The sequence below is a fragment of the Trachemys scripta genome, chromosome 6 (genome assembly GCF_013100865.1).
Source record: "Trachemys scripta elegans isolate TJP31775 chromosome 6, CAS_Tse_1.0, whole genome shotgun sequence".
In the NCBI taxonomy this organism is placed as follows: Eukaryota; Metazoa; Chordata; order Testudines; family Emydidae; genus Trachemys; species Trachemys scripta.
In genome coordinates this window covers 53,930,174-53,946,275 of record NC_048303.1, presented here as the reverse complement: position 1 = coordinate 53,946,275, position 16,102 = coordinate 53,930,174, and the positions used below count along the sequence as shown (strand labels likewise).

Sequence of the window (16,102 nt, the reverse complement as noted above, 5' to 3'; positions counted from 1 at the left end):
CTGGTATTAACCTCTGGCATTAGGATGCACTCACTGAGAGAGAAAAGCTCTTAGCTAATTATCAGATTTAATCTACAATAATCATCATGGCCTATATGCTACCCTATGCTTCCAGAAGCAGAGAAGGACCAAAAGAAGGTGGGGAGTTCCCGCACCACAGATTCCCTCTTTGTTTAAACTGTGCAGAAACTACTTCAGAGATTAGGGAGGCAACGGGTCATTGGGAGGAAAGTCAAGGTCAGAGGATCAGACACTGTCTGCACTAATGCCTCCTCTCAGTGGGGACGTAGTATATGCTAAGTAAAATACCCCAGGAATAGGGGTTGGGCAGCATCCAGTAGATGAGTCAATGAGAGTTTGGGTCATGAAAAATGCACATTGCCAAAGGAAGAAAAGTGGGATTTGACAGGCAGTACAGAGACATAAAGCCTCCGCACATTTGCAAACTCTCGAGGTTTAGGAGCAAAATACCCTGCATATCTCATGGAAAGAAATCTCAATCTTAATGGAATTTGCCAGAGGAACTCAGAGTTAGACAGCTTTATATGTTAAATTATATTGCATTTATGCACTGCATCTCTGAAAACAAGAATATTACCTGTGATAATTATTGTTGCAAAAGCTGCAAACCCATATTCATCCTTTCCCTCCACAATCTGAGCTCCACCTTGCGGGTCTGAGAGGAAAACATAGAAGAATTCTTCCCCTTCGGGCTCATCATCATCAAGAATTCTGATAGACACTTTGCTTTCTTTCTCTCTATCCAGCAGTGTCACAGATATAATCTGTTCCTCAAAGTCCATCCCTTCAGTCGCCCATGTCAGGTTAGAATTTCCATACACATTCTCAAAAGGAAATTCATCTACCCCACTCTGTGCACTCACTCCACCAAAGGTTTTAACAGTTACTTTGACATCACCAGCAAAGCCCTGGGTCCTTCTGATATTAAGTATCACTGAGTTGGGTGTACTATTGTTTGTGTCTTCCTCAGTATAAATAAATCCAGGCCCAAGACTGATGATTCCATGAACAATATCATTGGCCAATACCGTAATTGCTGCAACACTAAAATCTGGATTCAAACGTGGATTCCTATTAGGATTAAATTTTTCAATGGCCAAAACTTCAACTGAAGTTAACTTTACAAAAAATACTTCATCCATCTCAGAAATTGTGTCATTGATGATTGATATTTCAACTATAGCCTCTGCCTGAAAATGTCCAAACACAAGCTCTCCATTTTGAACAGGTCCAAAGTCTTCTAATGGTTTGGCACTTCCTGCAATAGTCTGATAGGTCAGTTTAGTGAGGTTGCTTTGGAAACCAAACAATCTTTGGACATGCAATCTGATCATCTGCACATCTTCTTCAACTGAAACATGTCTTGAGTTAGGGGAAAACTGGAAGACACCCATTGGCTCAATTTCAGCTACTGTGAATCCTGATCTGAAATAGAAAACATAAAAGTTGGATTAAGAAACACAAGTCACCCATTAACAATGATGGAGTCTGATACTCTGTTGTCTTGCATTTTATGTAATCATTTATGGATGCAAGAAGTTGGATGTAAAATGTTATCATACCAAAAAAAGTTCCCTGCTCAGAATAGTTTGGTGTGTGGAGGGAGAAGGGAGGAGATGTGACAGAGGAGGTAAAAAGGTTCCCTTCACAGGGAGTGTTCTTGCATAGGTTCTTGCACAGATCAGGCCAGAGAACTTCAAGCCTTTCAGCCTGGGCTGCAGGCTGAGGCAAGGAGAAACAATTATCATTATGGCCTGCATGCTATCTTCCACTTCCAGGAGCAGAGAAGGTGCAAAAGAAGATAGGGTGCGTGGAAATGGGGAGTTCCAGCACCATAGATTTCCCCATTACTTTAAACCTTGCAGAAACTATTCCACAGATGCTAGAGAGGCAGTGGGGCAATGGGAGGAAAGTCAGGATCAGGCGAACAGACATTCTCTGCATTGTCTCCTCTCAATACCACAGGGATGCAGGGTGTGATGAGCCAGGAGTTGGGGCAGGAGAAAGAAAGAAAATGAATAAAGATGATCTGGTTTAGAGAAGTATTATTGTGGCATCTTTATAGTTTCTTAGTGAGATGTTGCAGAGGCAGCCTTGCACTAATGTAATTAATAAATAGGAAGAACAATACAAACAACTTACTGGATAAATATAGGAACACCTTGAAAGGAGCTCAGTTATTTAGTCAAATACCTTATAATTATTACTAATTAAAATAGTTATTTTAATTAACACTTTTTGTCCTTCTTTATTAATTCTCCAATTACTTTATTCTCCTTCTTTCCTGGTTCTATTCACTGATAGCTACTGATGGTACTGTAGGGAGGGGATGGAGAGGTCAAGAATAGCACCAGGTATGGAGCAAGATATTGGTCCCACTCTGTAGAGTCCAGCTGACTGGTCTGAGAGAGGTAAATGTGTATGACTACATGGCTGCACCCCTCCCCCAGCATGTAAGGCCTCTCCCCAGGCATGAGTGTCTGGGCAGCACCTACCCACCCTCTGAGTTACTGTCTTGAATGCATCAGAACTGACTTTCCTGGTATATTGGGGATGTAGACTCCCTGCAGGGGAGTGAGGAAGATTTTTCTCTCAGTGTCCAGCATGGGGTAGGGCAGTTGTCAGTGGGCCTGCTCATGGGGTAAACCTGAGCACAGGAGTCAGGAAGGCTTCTGGTGATGTTTGTTATTTCTTGGGCAAGGACAGGCATTGCAAATCTAGAGTAGATTGTTGTACACGTCTTCTTTATTCTCATTCCTCAAATGAGAAGGGGTGCTGGTCGGTGATTCCAGCAGCTGGCTGGATCCCATGGGTGATGTAACAATGTTAAGCAGAGGGTGTTCATGCACTCATGAGCACTCACACAGTCATGTCCTTCCACACTGGATCACTGTTTTCCCTGGTAGGATTTGGGGGTACTGTTCATCTCAGTGTTATGTCAACTAAATAAAAGTTGCAGCCTGCTGGCTTAAACCTATCCTTTGTGTGTGTGTGTTATGCCTTTATTCACTGCATACCCAGGACAAAGAGTAGGCGTTGCCTACCTTTCCCTCCTCTGTACCAGCCTCCTTTTCAGGTCTTATAGGCCTGAATCTGAAAGAAATTATTGCTAGTAATTTTTTTTTAGGGAATCAAGCAGCACTTTACATCCTCACTGAGAGACTTGCAATAACTTCCACTCACTTTGAATGTCAAAATGGGGTTTCTTGCAGTATCCTAGCTAGTGGTTCCTGTGGGACAGAGCCTACAAATCAATGCACTGAAACTCACAGCAGCCATTGATTCCGCAGCCTCAAACTTAGTAGTTCTAATGGAGTCTAGTTTAATTTAGCAATTTTAATCCTTTTCAAAATTGGTTCCTTGGGGATACCACAATTTTATTTAAGGTAAGTGAATTCAGAGTAGGTGAAATTTGCCACATTTTTTTTCTCCTCTTACCTACCTGACAGGTAGTAGCAATGCAACCTTCCCCCCCACTGCACTGAAAAATATTCAAGTGTCGTCTAACACCTCTTTGGGTGATGGGATGACTCATTCTCTATACAAATTCAGTTTTTGACCTTTTGCAAAAATTGACTGGGTGCGGTTAAGAAAACACTGCCAATGATTAGACAGACCCACCAATGCTAGTATGGTGTTTTTTGCTCATGTTTCAGTGCTTCCCAGTATGGAGAAAGACATCCTTTGCAGAGAGGGAAAGCTCTGTGGTGATAATTGGTGCCCCCTAGGATATCAGGATGTATTTAATGCATTTCTCTATAGAGTGACCTTTGCAGAAGCAAATTATAGATTCCACTTCTCCTCCAGTTTTTCAGAAAATCTTGGATCCTCTATTCCTGTAACTGCCTCCACAAACATATATACACATATCCCAGTTCTAGGCAAATCACCCATTCCCCTATTACATCCTACACTAGTGGCTCTCAAACTTTTTTACTGTTGACCCCTTTCACATAGCAAGCCTCTGAGTGCGACACCCGCTTATAAATTAAAAACACTTAAATGTATTTAATACCATTATAAATGCTGGAGGCAAAGGGGGGTTTGGGATGGAGGTTGACAACTCGTGACCCCCCCATGTAATAACCTCGCGACCCCCTGGGAGGTCCCGGCCCCCAGTTTGAGAACCCCTGCCCTACACACTACTGCCAAGGAATTGAACTGGTTTTGCAAGAGGTTCCAGATCTGATCAGAGCAGCTCTACCAATTGGTTCCATTTGATCTGAAACCATGGGTTCACCAACAAAGTTACCAAATCTTTATGTTGCTGATTTTTCCTTTTTCTAACTCAATTGGGTTTTGCACAGTTTAAATGTTTGTAACCAGATTGGAATTTTTACTGTATATATCCATTTGTTGGGGTCCATGCAATTAACCAAGGGTCTAAGTAATACCCTTACCTCAAGTGAGCCCCACCAGACACATTGCTGTATACTGATGTTAGATGAATAGCAAATGCCTCAGGTCTACTTAAGCTTGGAATAACATGAAATGAAATTACTTTGTTTTGTTCACCATAAGAAAATGTAACATTACCTGGAAAAAGAGAGAAAAGCAACAATTCACAAATTGTTAAACAGGAATCCTCTTTTTACTTTTGAGCATAGAGAAATGTGAGTTATCATCAGACTCCTGCTCTGTCTAGAGAAGTGGAAATCTGCATGACAAAGTACAGCATCTTTTCTCCATAAAGCAGTTCTTCAGAAGTATAACAAGGTACATATTGCACTAAGGAGTACATTATCTATGAAATGCAAGGTTGTCCTTATTCAAAAAAGAAACTTTACTACTCACAGATAAAAATCAGACCATATACTTTCATTCTAACAATGATGTCTTATTAAAAAGGGAACATGAAATGTACAAAAATATTAGAGCAACAACTAAAGTGGAGTTAGTCAGACATGGAAATTTTGTAGCTCTGAGAATACTGTAACAAGAAAGTGCTCACCAAATCCAGGTGTAATATTGCCTGGATGAACAAACTCTGGAATTAAATCAAGTGGGTATCCAGAAGTCCAGCTAACTGTTACAAAGCCGTACACGCCTTTTCTGGTTATCACAGCTTCGCCTGTCCCTTCTATAATGTTTGTAAGTTGTAAAATAAGAGACTCAAAGCCAACCTACAGAAACACATAATACATCTTTGTTAGAACAATATGGGAATATCTAGTAGTGCATGTATATACTGTATACAGGAGCGGCGCCAGGGTTTTTTCCGCCCTAGGCGGCAGCGCTCCTCCTCTGAGCATTTGGCGGCACAGGTCCTTCCACTCCATGTCTTCAGGGCACTTCGGCGGCGGGTCCCGGAGCGAGTGAAGGACCCGCCGCTGAATTTCCGCCGAAGACCCGGAGCGGAAGGACCCCCCCCCGCCGCCAAAATGCCACCCCCCAAATCCTGCCACCCTAGGCAACCGCCTAGGGTCGCCTAGTGGAAGCATCAGCCCTGACTGTATATATATATTATATATATTACAGTAGCCATATACCTATTACACATGCATTTACCAAAGATTCTAAATTCCAGATTTCTGGGACTCACTCATAGTTTTGGAAATAGGTAATCAATTAGATTTCTGTGTTAAAAGATGACAGGGTATAGCACAGCTGAAGTTGTGGCTAAAAGGGTTATTCTCACAGTCTGGAAGTGATGATATAAGTGGCATCCATGGGGTAGTAAACAATGGTAAAGGAAAGAACCATGTGAATAAAGTTAAATTATGAATTGCAGGAAGCAAGAGAGAAAAGGGGGTTCAAGTAAGAGATCTAAAAGCATTTAATATTAACATCAATAGAATTTAAGAGGTAAGACAGTGAAATGCTATTGTCTGTTTCCAGTATAATAAAAAAAGATAATTGAGGTAGACAGTACTTTATTATGGACCGATTCTGCCATTGTTTACTCCCATGTAATCCCACTGAAGTAAGTGAAAGCAGAATTTGGTTATATATAACTAACATAATACAACAGTGTCAAGCTTTATATTTTCAATGTTAAAGAATGAAAGGAAATCTACCTCTTTTGGTATATGCTGCTTTAAGACTCACTACTTAACCTAAAGAGAGAATATTATCTGGACTCAACATTTTTTTCTTAAAATTCTTAATACTTCAGATTTACGAAGACACAGGCATAGACTAACTGCATACACATCTATTATGGTTCACCAGCTGTTTTCTAATTTCATATAGATAGATAAAACACTTTTTTTAAAAGTGTGTCAAAAGTTAATACATTTAGAAACTGTCTCTCTTGAATTTCTAAGACGGTACAAAATGTTTATCAGATCCTTGATGTGTACTGTACATGTAACAAGTGGGGACGACTGTCAACCATTAAGCTAACTTTGAACAAATGTTAGCATCACCTAAGTACCCAGGCCTCTAGTAACAGAAGTATTAGGATCTGCCCTCTAGTGGTAATCTTGTTTCACTGCAGCCAGTCTAGTTACCTGAGAATTGGCAGCTTCTTCCGGAATAGACAGAGTAGCTGATTTTGCTCTTCCTAATATTATTTTAGGCACATAATTGGCACTTCCATTGATCAGGCTTGCATTGGTCAGTTCCAGAGTGAAATTCAAGCCCAGTAAGAGAAACACCTTTAAAGATACAATTTAAATTTTAAAAGCTGCTAATTTTATTCAACTGAAAACAACAATATCAACTGAGTTAAGGAGTTAAGTAATAGAAACTGTCTGCAGCTCCTTGAACGGTACCATACACTGAGAATCATTAAAGTGGCAAGCAGTTTAACAAAGATCTTCCTCAAAATCATTACACAAAAGTCAATACTGTGAAGGAAGGCCAACAGCAGTTTTACACAATGTAAGCTCTTTGGGGCAAGGATTGTCACTTATTATAGGTTCACAGTATCTAGCACAATGGATCTCAGTAACAGAATGGGAAATGTAGAGAATAGAGTAGGTGAGGCTAGTGTATCTGCAGCTATGCATGTCAACCCACAGATAGGGGCATACAGCAGCTGTGGGGTAATTGCAGGTCTTGATGATTCAGTCTTCCAGAACTAAGCAGCATTCTCCAGTAAATAGCCCACTCCCAAAAACGTACTTGGGAGAGGATTTGGGCCTACACAACAGAATCTAAAACTGAAAACATGAATGATACACAGAAAGGGATATAAGCAGAAGCTCAGGGATACACACAGCCTTGGTTTTATATTCCATTCTTATACTGAAAACCACATTTTCTTTGAACACAACTGTACATAAATAATACAAAATCCAGAGTATCAAAATTCGCTCTCTCTCCAACAGACACTATTTATCACCATTTAATGTCTTATTAAGTGACATTTGTAAATATGATGTAGACATAAATTTAAGTAACAAAACACTAAAGAGGTCTATCCAGCTAAAGGACACTACAGACCTGGCTGCTTATTGGCACTCTCTTCAAACCAAAGCTGGCACCATCTTTCACCAGCAGACATCCCACTGTATTCTCAGGAGTGATTAGCGGTTCTCGATGATGAGATGAGATTCGGTACTCAATGCTCACATCTCCGAATGTCCCAGCATGTCGAGTTATATTCATCTGAATGTGTCGGCTCAAGTCTCTCTCTACCAATACTGACTGCCTATCAGAGTACAAGGCAAACACTCCATGGGGGTCATCGTTTGCTAACACAGTGAATCTCAAAACTCTCTTGTCCTGATCCAAATCTGCTCCTCCTTCCACTGAAAGCAGCTCTACCACATAATTCTCATCTACTTCTGGAACATCATCTGGTAACAGATGAATAATGATCTCTGCTGCACTCTGATTTTCAGCAATGGAGACAGTACCCCTTGTTACAAGGAAGTCACCTGTAGTATCAGAATCACTACTCAGCTCCCAGTGAACCTGAAAAAAGTGAAAAAACATTGTTTACTAACTTGGAACTCTTATACACTCAAGTACACAGAGCATAAGATACAACATTTTACATAAAATAATTACTATTATCTTGTTAACATAAAAAATAAATAGGCATAGTAACCTAAAACAGGACCACGATCGCCTTCCTTTCTCCCTCTGCTTACCCCCAATGATCTGAATATGGTGGTGGTTGTTTCTGAATATCTTTGTAGGTTCACTTTACAGAATTTCCAGGCCTAACTCCACAGTTTGTTTTTATTGGTCAAAACTCCCCTGCTGTTCTCTCTCTCAAGAGTCCCCCAGAAATTTTTCTCTTAAGAATGACAAAGTACTTAAAAGTACAAAATATGGTCCCTTGAGTACTGCAGACATACAGCATACCAAGTGCACTCCAGGTACATACGAAGTGGGCCAAATGTTCTTTACTGTAGAGTGCACAATTTTTGTTTTGTTTTTTAAAAATCTTTCCCCTCTGTATAGCACTCCAGCCAAATGAGAACAATAGGAAAATCCTTACCTCGCCACCAACATCAGATAGATTTTTAAAAGTAATTTCCACAGATAGTGTTCATTATATACGATAATGGATACTTTTTAAAATGAATACCAAAAAATGATTGCACCAGAAAGGGAGTCCACGATATCATGCTACAAATAGCTTGCTGAATTCTGAAGAACTTCAGGAGGCAATCCCCAACTGATTTAATAACCAGTGTTGATCACTTTTTAAAACACAAGGGCCCAATTCCCCTCTGTTGTATGGCATGCAGTTCTCTGAGAAGATTGGGTGTATGCTGCTCCCTTTCTAAAAAGGTATTTATTCAAAAATGCATTCTACACCATTCTCCTATCATAAGCATAGGAGAAGAGAGAGGGGAAGGAGAGTGTCAAAAAATGAGCATGGGTTGCCACATTTTGTCTTACAATATAGAAATTGGACATGACTTTCCAAAACATGAAATATTAGGGACAAATCCCTTGTTCAATTATGCCAACTCCAAAGGAAAATACATGAACACTGTAAGCAATCAAAAGACTTTAAGACCGCTCTAAACTGCACCTGCTCTCCTATATGCATTCTAATGAATGAAGACTTCAGATTATATTGTTTTTAAGTAATCCCAAAATGAGAGTAAGAATACCATGATGTTCCCCAGAGTGCCTTGGACTCGTTTGATGAAAAGTGTAATATTCTCTGGCCCTTCCAAGACTGATGGCTCCTCATAGTTCTTACTAGATAATGATTCAGGAGCAAACTGCACAATTCCATTGGGATCACCAAATTTCTGTATCTAGAAAGCAGCAAATAAAATATGGGTCAAGAATATATAATGAACTATCTTATTTATAGACCACTAGGGAACTCAATGATGGATTCAACAACTCACAAATCCATTAACCCTCCTCCATCCTGATTTTCCCCCCAACAAGTCTGAGAGTACAGTAGCAGCTGAAATGGAGATTGTGTGAAAAGAAAAATAAATAGCAGATAGGACCACCATGGGACCAGAATAAAATGGTCTGGTGTCAAGAACAAACACGCAAAACAAACAGGTAGCTACACTAAATCTACATAAGACCAGTTGTTCAATGGAAAAATCCTATGAGTGTCACAAAGAAGGATTAGTGTATTACAGTGGATTATAAATTGAATACAAGTCAGTAATATGATGCAGTCAGGAAAGAGGCAAAGCTCTTGGTTTGCAATAATGGGAGTATGTGTAAACAAAGTCAGGTAATTTACTCTGCTCTGCTCAGCACTGCTTAAAGCAGCACTGGTCAAGCCTCACTCAACTTCAAACAATACTTTTACAAAAATGACATAAATGATTTGGACAGACTGCAGAGAGCAAAGGAAATGATAAAAAGTTTGAAAAATAAATCCTGTGAAGAGAAGTTAAGGGATCTGAGCGAGTTCTCTTCTGTTTGGCTAGAGCATCAGAAAGAGGACGGGAAACTATTATCCTCTTTAGTCCAGAAGGACAGAACAAGCAGCTTACTGGACTTGCAGTGCAGCAGGCAATATTTAGATTAACTATTGTTGGACAGTATGGCATCTGTAGTGGGATACAGAACACTTCACCTTTAGGTTTCTGATTCTCACCTTTTAGTGTGATAATTGAAGTGAACTTATTTAATGGATTCAACCCAGCCCCTAGTGAATAGGAGACACAACACATACCAGAATCATAATGGACACTAACTGGCACTGAGTTTACACTCACAGCAGAGGCGCCAGTGATTTAATGGTTTTGGAGACTGAACTTCCTCTTCCTACTGCTAGAGGTGGCCTCTCCAGATCACAGAGAAGGCTCACTGGTGGACAGAGCTAGACAAATATTAGAGCTAATTATTCACTGAATAACAACTGGATGAATAATATGCGTTGTATGCAAACACAAACACAATATTTAAACAGTTCTATTGACGGGACAGTGTGGAGAAGCTAGTTCGAACACTGCTTGTGCTATTCCTTTTCAGTGAATAAGCAGAGAATTTCAGTCTCTGGATATCAATATCACATTTTAAATCCCATCTCCCTGTGGCCCTCCCCCTTCCCCACACAATCAAATATGGGGAGGGGAATTATTACTATATTGGTCGTTAGGCCCCAGATTGTAAAGGTATTTAAGCACCTGAAGATGAACATAGGTGCCTAGAGGAATTTTCTAAAGTGCCTAGGTGCCTAACAACCATCAAGTTCAGCTATGACGAAGATGAGAGTAGGACAAGAAATGGAATAAAATAGATTAAGCACTGGCACATGCTACCATTACATTTCTAAAATTCAAATTAAAAGTCCTTTTTCTCAGTCCTTGATATATTTCAATTAGCTTTTTGATTATATCATTGTAAGGCCCCTTGAGAGGTTTGTGGGATAAGGTGCCCACAACAATTGTACTTAATTATATATTCTGTTGGATTTGGGAAAAATTACTTACTGGGAATTCTGTTTATCACAGATTTCTCTTTGTACATCCTGCACCCCACCAGCAATTACAGACAGCATTAGGACTCCACCAGAAGCAAGGAGGCAAGAGAACGGATAACAAAGGCTAATAAATAAGCACTAATCCATCCGCTATCTTTCCAATTGGAGACTTCCAAAGCAAAGGAATAGATACTAAAACCAGAGGGAAAAAAAACTCCAAGTGATACTCTCCAGAGAAAAGGGGGATAGATGTAGGAAGAAAGGACTATGATAAACAGAATTATCTGTGACTACTTTTCTCTTATCATATGTCCCTCTTCTTTCATCCTACTGAACAACAGCAATCAGGGACAGTGTATGTCACTTAAAGGGATGCTTGGTGCCCCTAATGACCAACAAATATCAGCCAAGAGGGACAGATACAATTAATAATGCCAGATGACAGTGTCAGGAGATGACCTAACAAATTCCAGAGCTAAATGCTTCCGAGTTCTGAGCCTGTGAAGTTGCCATACTTCAAATAGAATGGCCTGATCATATGCTAATGAACTCCAATATCTTATTGACTGAGCCACTGTGGTCTCAGTGGCATTCTGTCCTTTGTAGCAACCTTTAAAAAAAGACTTAATTCTTCTGAAACTGGAAGTACAAGATAGGTAAAACGTCAGAGCTTACTTGCCACCGAGGAAGAGAAGCTTCCTCTCCTGCAATGGAGAGATCAGGACACAGTGTAACTAAAACAATACAGTCAGTGATATGAGTCTCCAGAATAAGCTTGGGGAGATTCAAAGAACTGTCCTATTTTGAAAAATAATGGCTAATAAGGAGAAAAACAGTCAGCAGGCACAGATCTTTAATTCAGTATGAGCAGGGATGAAGAAGGCATAGATCTTTAACTTCGTGTGAGCAGGGGTTGGGAAGCACACATAGAGGATGTGCATGTCCCTTAGGTAGACATTCCACGCAATCCTATAAATATGAGGGTAGGACTATATTAAGAGAGTAATTATCTATAGGTCCTGTTGAATGTTGTGCCATGGGAAACACAAGGAGGGGAGTAAACTTTCACGGCACTTCAGACTGGTGGATAGAAGTTACTGTAAAACTGACAACAGACAAGGTCTTCTGGAGGTAGAGAAAACCATGTCATCCATATTCATCTGTCCACATTGGAAGGCAAAGTTGCAAAAGGAATTCACTATGGATTAACTTGCAAATATCAAAGGGGTAGCCGGGTTAGTCTGGATCTGTAAAAAGCAACAGAGAGTCCTGTGGCACCTTTAAGACTAAAAGATGTATTGGAGCATAAACTTTCGTGGGTGAATACCCACTTCGTCAGACGCATGCGCATTTACCTCATTGCTTCTGTAACACTGTTGCTGGGTAGGACATGAGAAGAGGGAGTTGAATGATAAACTAGGCAATCTGTTAGATTAAATCCAAAAACTCTTCAGAAACAATCCTCAAGGGGAAAAAAGTAACAACAACTTACTATTAGGGTAATGTTGGTAGCCTGGGGGTCTATTTCTGTTTCACCTTTCACAAGGCTTAGCCTAATAATGAAGATCTCTTGAACTTCAACTTCTCCATGAGGGTAGATTTTCAGACTAATAGTTCTCAGACCTCCTTCTCCTTCTCTAAAATAGAATGATCCATTCACAGGGTCACCAATGTCACTGTTCAGGGGGGATAACACCTCTTCTGAATTGGGTCCTAAAATGTCCCAATTAACCTGTGGAAAATATTAGTTTCAAATGTAGAGTTGCATCAATATAATAACAGCCTCACAACAAAGGGAGAAAGTATCAGTGTAATCCAATTATACTATCATAAGAATTTGTGTATCTGGTATGTGATTATACAGTCCCACTATATTGTTAAGAGAACAAATGGCACACAACATAACTGTAACATCGGACTCTTCTCTCTAATCATAATATTTTCTAAAAATTAACCTAAAGACAGAAAGAAGAGAAACAGCAAAGGGTTATTCTGAATATTACTTTAAAAACAAAACTTCAACATTATGGATGTTAATAAATAGGAAAGAATGGAAACTATTTTAAGGAGCACACACAGGAAAAAATATATACATTTTAGTATGCGTTATGAACTTTTATTACAATAGAACCCAAAAGCTCTAATCAAGATTAGAACTCTGCCCTGCAACACTTTGTACTAACACACCAGATAACAAAGTCTTTGCCCCAAAGAGCTTGTACTCAAAGCCCTCAAAATCCTGCAAAGACTCATGTACATACTTAATTTTACATTGCACATAATAAAGCACCTGTATAATTCTTCACAGGATTTGGGGGCTAATTTAACGCAAGACACAGGAAAATAGCATAATAAAAATTAGGAGGGAAAGAGAAAGGAGAACAAGGGTAATATTATTCAGCTATACAGCTACACTGCTTGATAGCTCCAAATCAGTTAGAAGTGGAGTTTTGTGGCTTTTTTTGGGTGGAGAACATTTGTTTGGGTTTTAATTATGTAAGTATAAGTAAGTAAATAAAATAGGTCATCCTCGGCAAACATCATGGTGCAATTGGGTCATGAGGTGGGATTTGAAGGAAGAGAGTGCAGACTAGTCATTGGAAAGCATTCCATGTGTAATAGGCAGCATAGAAAAAACGGATGTATTTAAGATAAAATCATATCTCATCATTTGCTGTGATTAAACCAATGCGCATTACTTTAAGAGTTTTATTAAGGTAAAGTTTAAATGATGGGATCTGAAATATTTAGAAGAAGACGTACACTCACAATTAGAGTAAGTTGTTGTTATAAACATGTATGCTGAAGTAGACAGGGCCTGATCATTCTGTTACACCAATGTAAATGAATGTAACTGAATGAAACGGAATTACACCAGTGTGAAACTGGTATGAGAGAAGAATCAGACACTCGCTATTTATAGTTCCGGAGAGAAGTCAACATTAAACCGTTATTCTGCCTCTCAAGAAATGGCAAGGAAAAACAATCTTGAAGTTATGGCATAGGACTGGGAATCAGAAGACATGGAGCCACTTACATGCCACTGCAGCTGCAAGGGGCTGGAGAGAATTCTCTGAACAGGAGCAGCAGGACTGATGTAAGTGGAACAATGCTGCCTCCCTTCACAAGCCCTGATGATTGGAGGCAAGAGGGGAAATGCTTGGAGTGCTGGGCTATTGTGCAGCATGTAGGCAGTCCTGGGTAGGTTGCTGTAAATTTGGGGCTAGATTCTCTTCTAAGTTTTATTCTCAGCCCTTTAACACATTTCCTGTGTGACCTAGGACAAGTCACTTCATTTCTTGATATCTCAATTTTCTGGTCTTCAAGCAGAGGATAAATAAAGAGATAATATCTACTTTACAGTAGTTTTAGTGAGGTCTAAATTCATTCATGTGCATAAAGTGCTCTAAAATCCTCACATGTAAAGTCCTATGGAAATGCAAAGTAGTAATACATTATTGCTATTATATTTTCAACCTATGAATTTAATAAATTACATACCTTCCTTTTCTCAACATGATTTTATAGCGTGAAATTATATCTTATTTTTATTGAAAACTACACAAAATGCTTTGAAAGACAAGGCCTACCTGAGTTTCTCCTATCAATCCTCCAGTTCTTTCCAGCACCAAGGACAGTGTCAGCAATGAACTGGGGTTTGGAAGAATAATTCGGCTTTGGTTGAGGAATCGGACAAGTCCATTAGGGGAGTCGCTCTTAGCAATAGTGATTTGGCTCACTAGGTGGAGCCCAAGGACTGCTCCTCCAGTGGCTCCTATCAGCTGGATTTCAAACTGCTCTGCAAACTCCCTGGGTCAAAGAGATCAGAATCTTTAAAACACTAAAAAACATGGAGTAAAACTAAAAGCTGAAAATCTAGTAAGTTGCCTTGTTGGTTGCATATATGCAATATTTTAAATGTACATGAAGCAATGAACGTATTGTTGATTATTCCTTTTTTTTTTTTTTTTTTTCATAAAACTGAGATCTGAAATAAAGGTAATGCAGTGACGTGGCAACACCAGCATAGAGCTCTCCTAGCGTCCTGTACATTGGAAGCTTTCTGTACACAGAACATTGGTATGTTCTCTTCAAATCAAAATATAAGCACGTAGCATGCAATGGGCTAAGACTGGATTTCTAAACAATTATAGGTTAACACATGAATAACTAAACAAAGATCCAATACCATTACCTTTCATCATCATCTGTAATACAGACGGTGATAAAACTCCGGTTCTGGCCATGATGAAAGATGACTGAGTTATTATTGACACTGTAGTCAATACTGTTAGGAAGCGCAGAAATACTTCGAGAGAGAAAATCAGCTGTCACATAGCCATGAGTTCCACGCCTTCTCACTATAGGAATCATGATCATTCCAACATCCTCTTCCACTGCAAGAGTAATTCAAAATGAACTACTGCACAATAAGTGAGCATTTTTCAGAGTAGCTTCATAAACAGTACATGTAAATGACCACTTAGACACCCAGAATAGGTGATTATACACTTATGTGCCCATTGTACGCAGGAATTGCTCAGGCAATTGAGCCAGCTGCTTCTGAAAACTGGCCACAGAGTGACTAACAACATTATAATATACATAAATGGATTATCCCTTGTTTCCCATAACAGAATTATGTGCACTTTCTTTAATCAAATAGACAGAGAAGCTTTGAACAACATCCAGGTGTCTTATGTTTCTAGGTTATCTGTTTTTTTCCCTCTTAAGCTTTGACACTGATCAAAATACATGCACATTATTTTAAACTTTAATAACTGAATCAATAACAAAGAATACATTGCTACACTCATTTTGATTTGCCAGTTTACAGTTCCCTCAATAGAGGATTTGTAGATTACTTTGTAATGTACAGTATGGTAATTATAGCACTACTTATGATCGTCAGAGAATATGTAATAGCAAATGCATGCCCAATTAATATGGTGAATGAATAAGATTCAAGGTAGTCTTAAAACACATCTTAAACAATATAAGACTTTACCAATTAACAACATCTTGAACTGAACTAGACCAATAAGCAGCCGGCTAGCCAGTGGAATGCACAAAAAACTCAGCTGTAATATACTTTAGACTACTTGTTCAATTAAGTAGGGAGGCTGCCACATTTCACACTAGCTGAAGCTTGCAAGGATCTCCAAGAGTAGTCTTAAGTAGAGCTTCATATTGCAGTAATCCAATGTGGTGGTGGCAGCAAATGTGTGGATATTTTCAGAGATTTTACTAATCACTGAAGATATTAAAGGT

At 39.3% G+C, this 16,102-nt stretch overlaps 1 protein-coding gene across 1 annotated transcript in view; it reads right to left on the bottom strand.

The window, feature by feature from the left end:
* Positions 1 to 16,102, bottom strand: part of ADGRV1 (adhesion G protein-coupled receptor V1) — a 438,752-nt gene that overhangs the window by 246,976 nt on the left and 175,674 nt on the right. The window contains exons 67-75 of the mRNA XM_034773174.1: positions 15,027 to 15,228; positions 14,422 to 14,641; positions 12,324 to 12,563; positions 9,042 to 9,191; positions 7,411 to 7,884; positions 6,474 to 6,620; positions 4,973 to 5,144; positions 4,422 to 4,557; positions 599 to 1,446 (exon numbers count right to left, since the gene is read on the bottom strand). Coding sequence (XP_034629065.1) covers positions 599 to 1,446; positions 4,422 to 4,557; positions 4,973 to 5,144; positions 6,474 to 6,620; positions 7,411 to 7,884; positions 9,042 to 9,191; positions 12,324 to 12,563; positions 14,422 to 14,641; positions 15,027 to 15,228 — 2,589 coding nt within the window. The remainder of the gene's footprint in view (positions 1 to 598; positions 1,447 to 4,421; positions 4,558 to 4,972; positions 5,145 to 6,473; positions 6,621 to 7,410; positions 7,885 to 9,041; positions 9,192 to 12,323; positions 12,564 to 14,421; positions 14,642 to 15,026; positions 15,229 to 16,102) is intronic.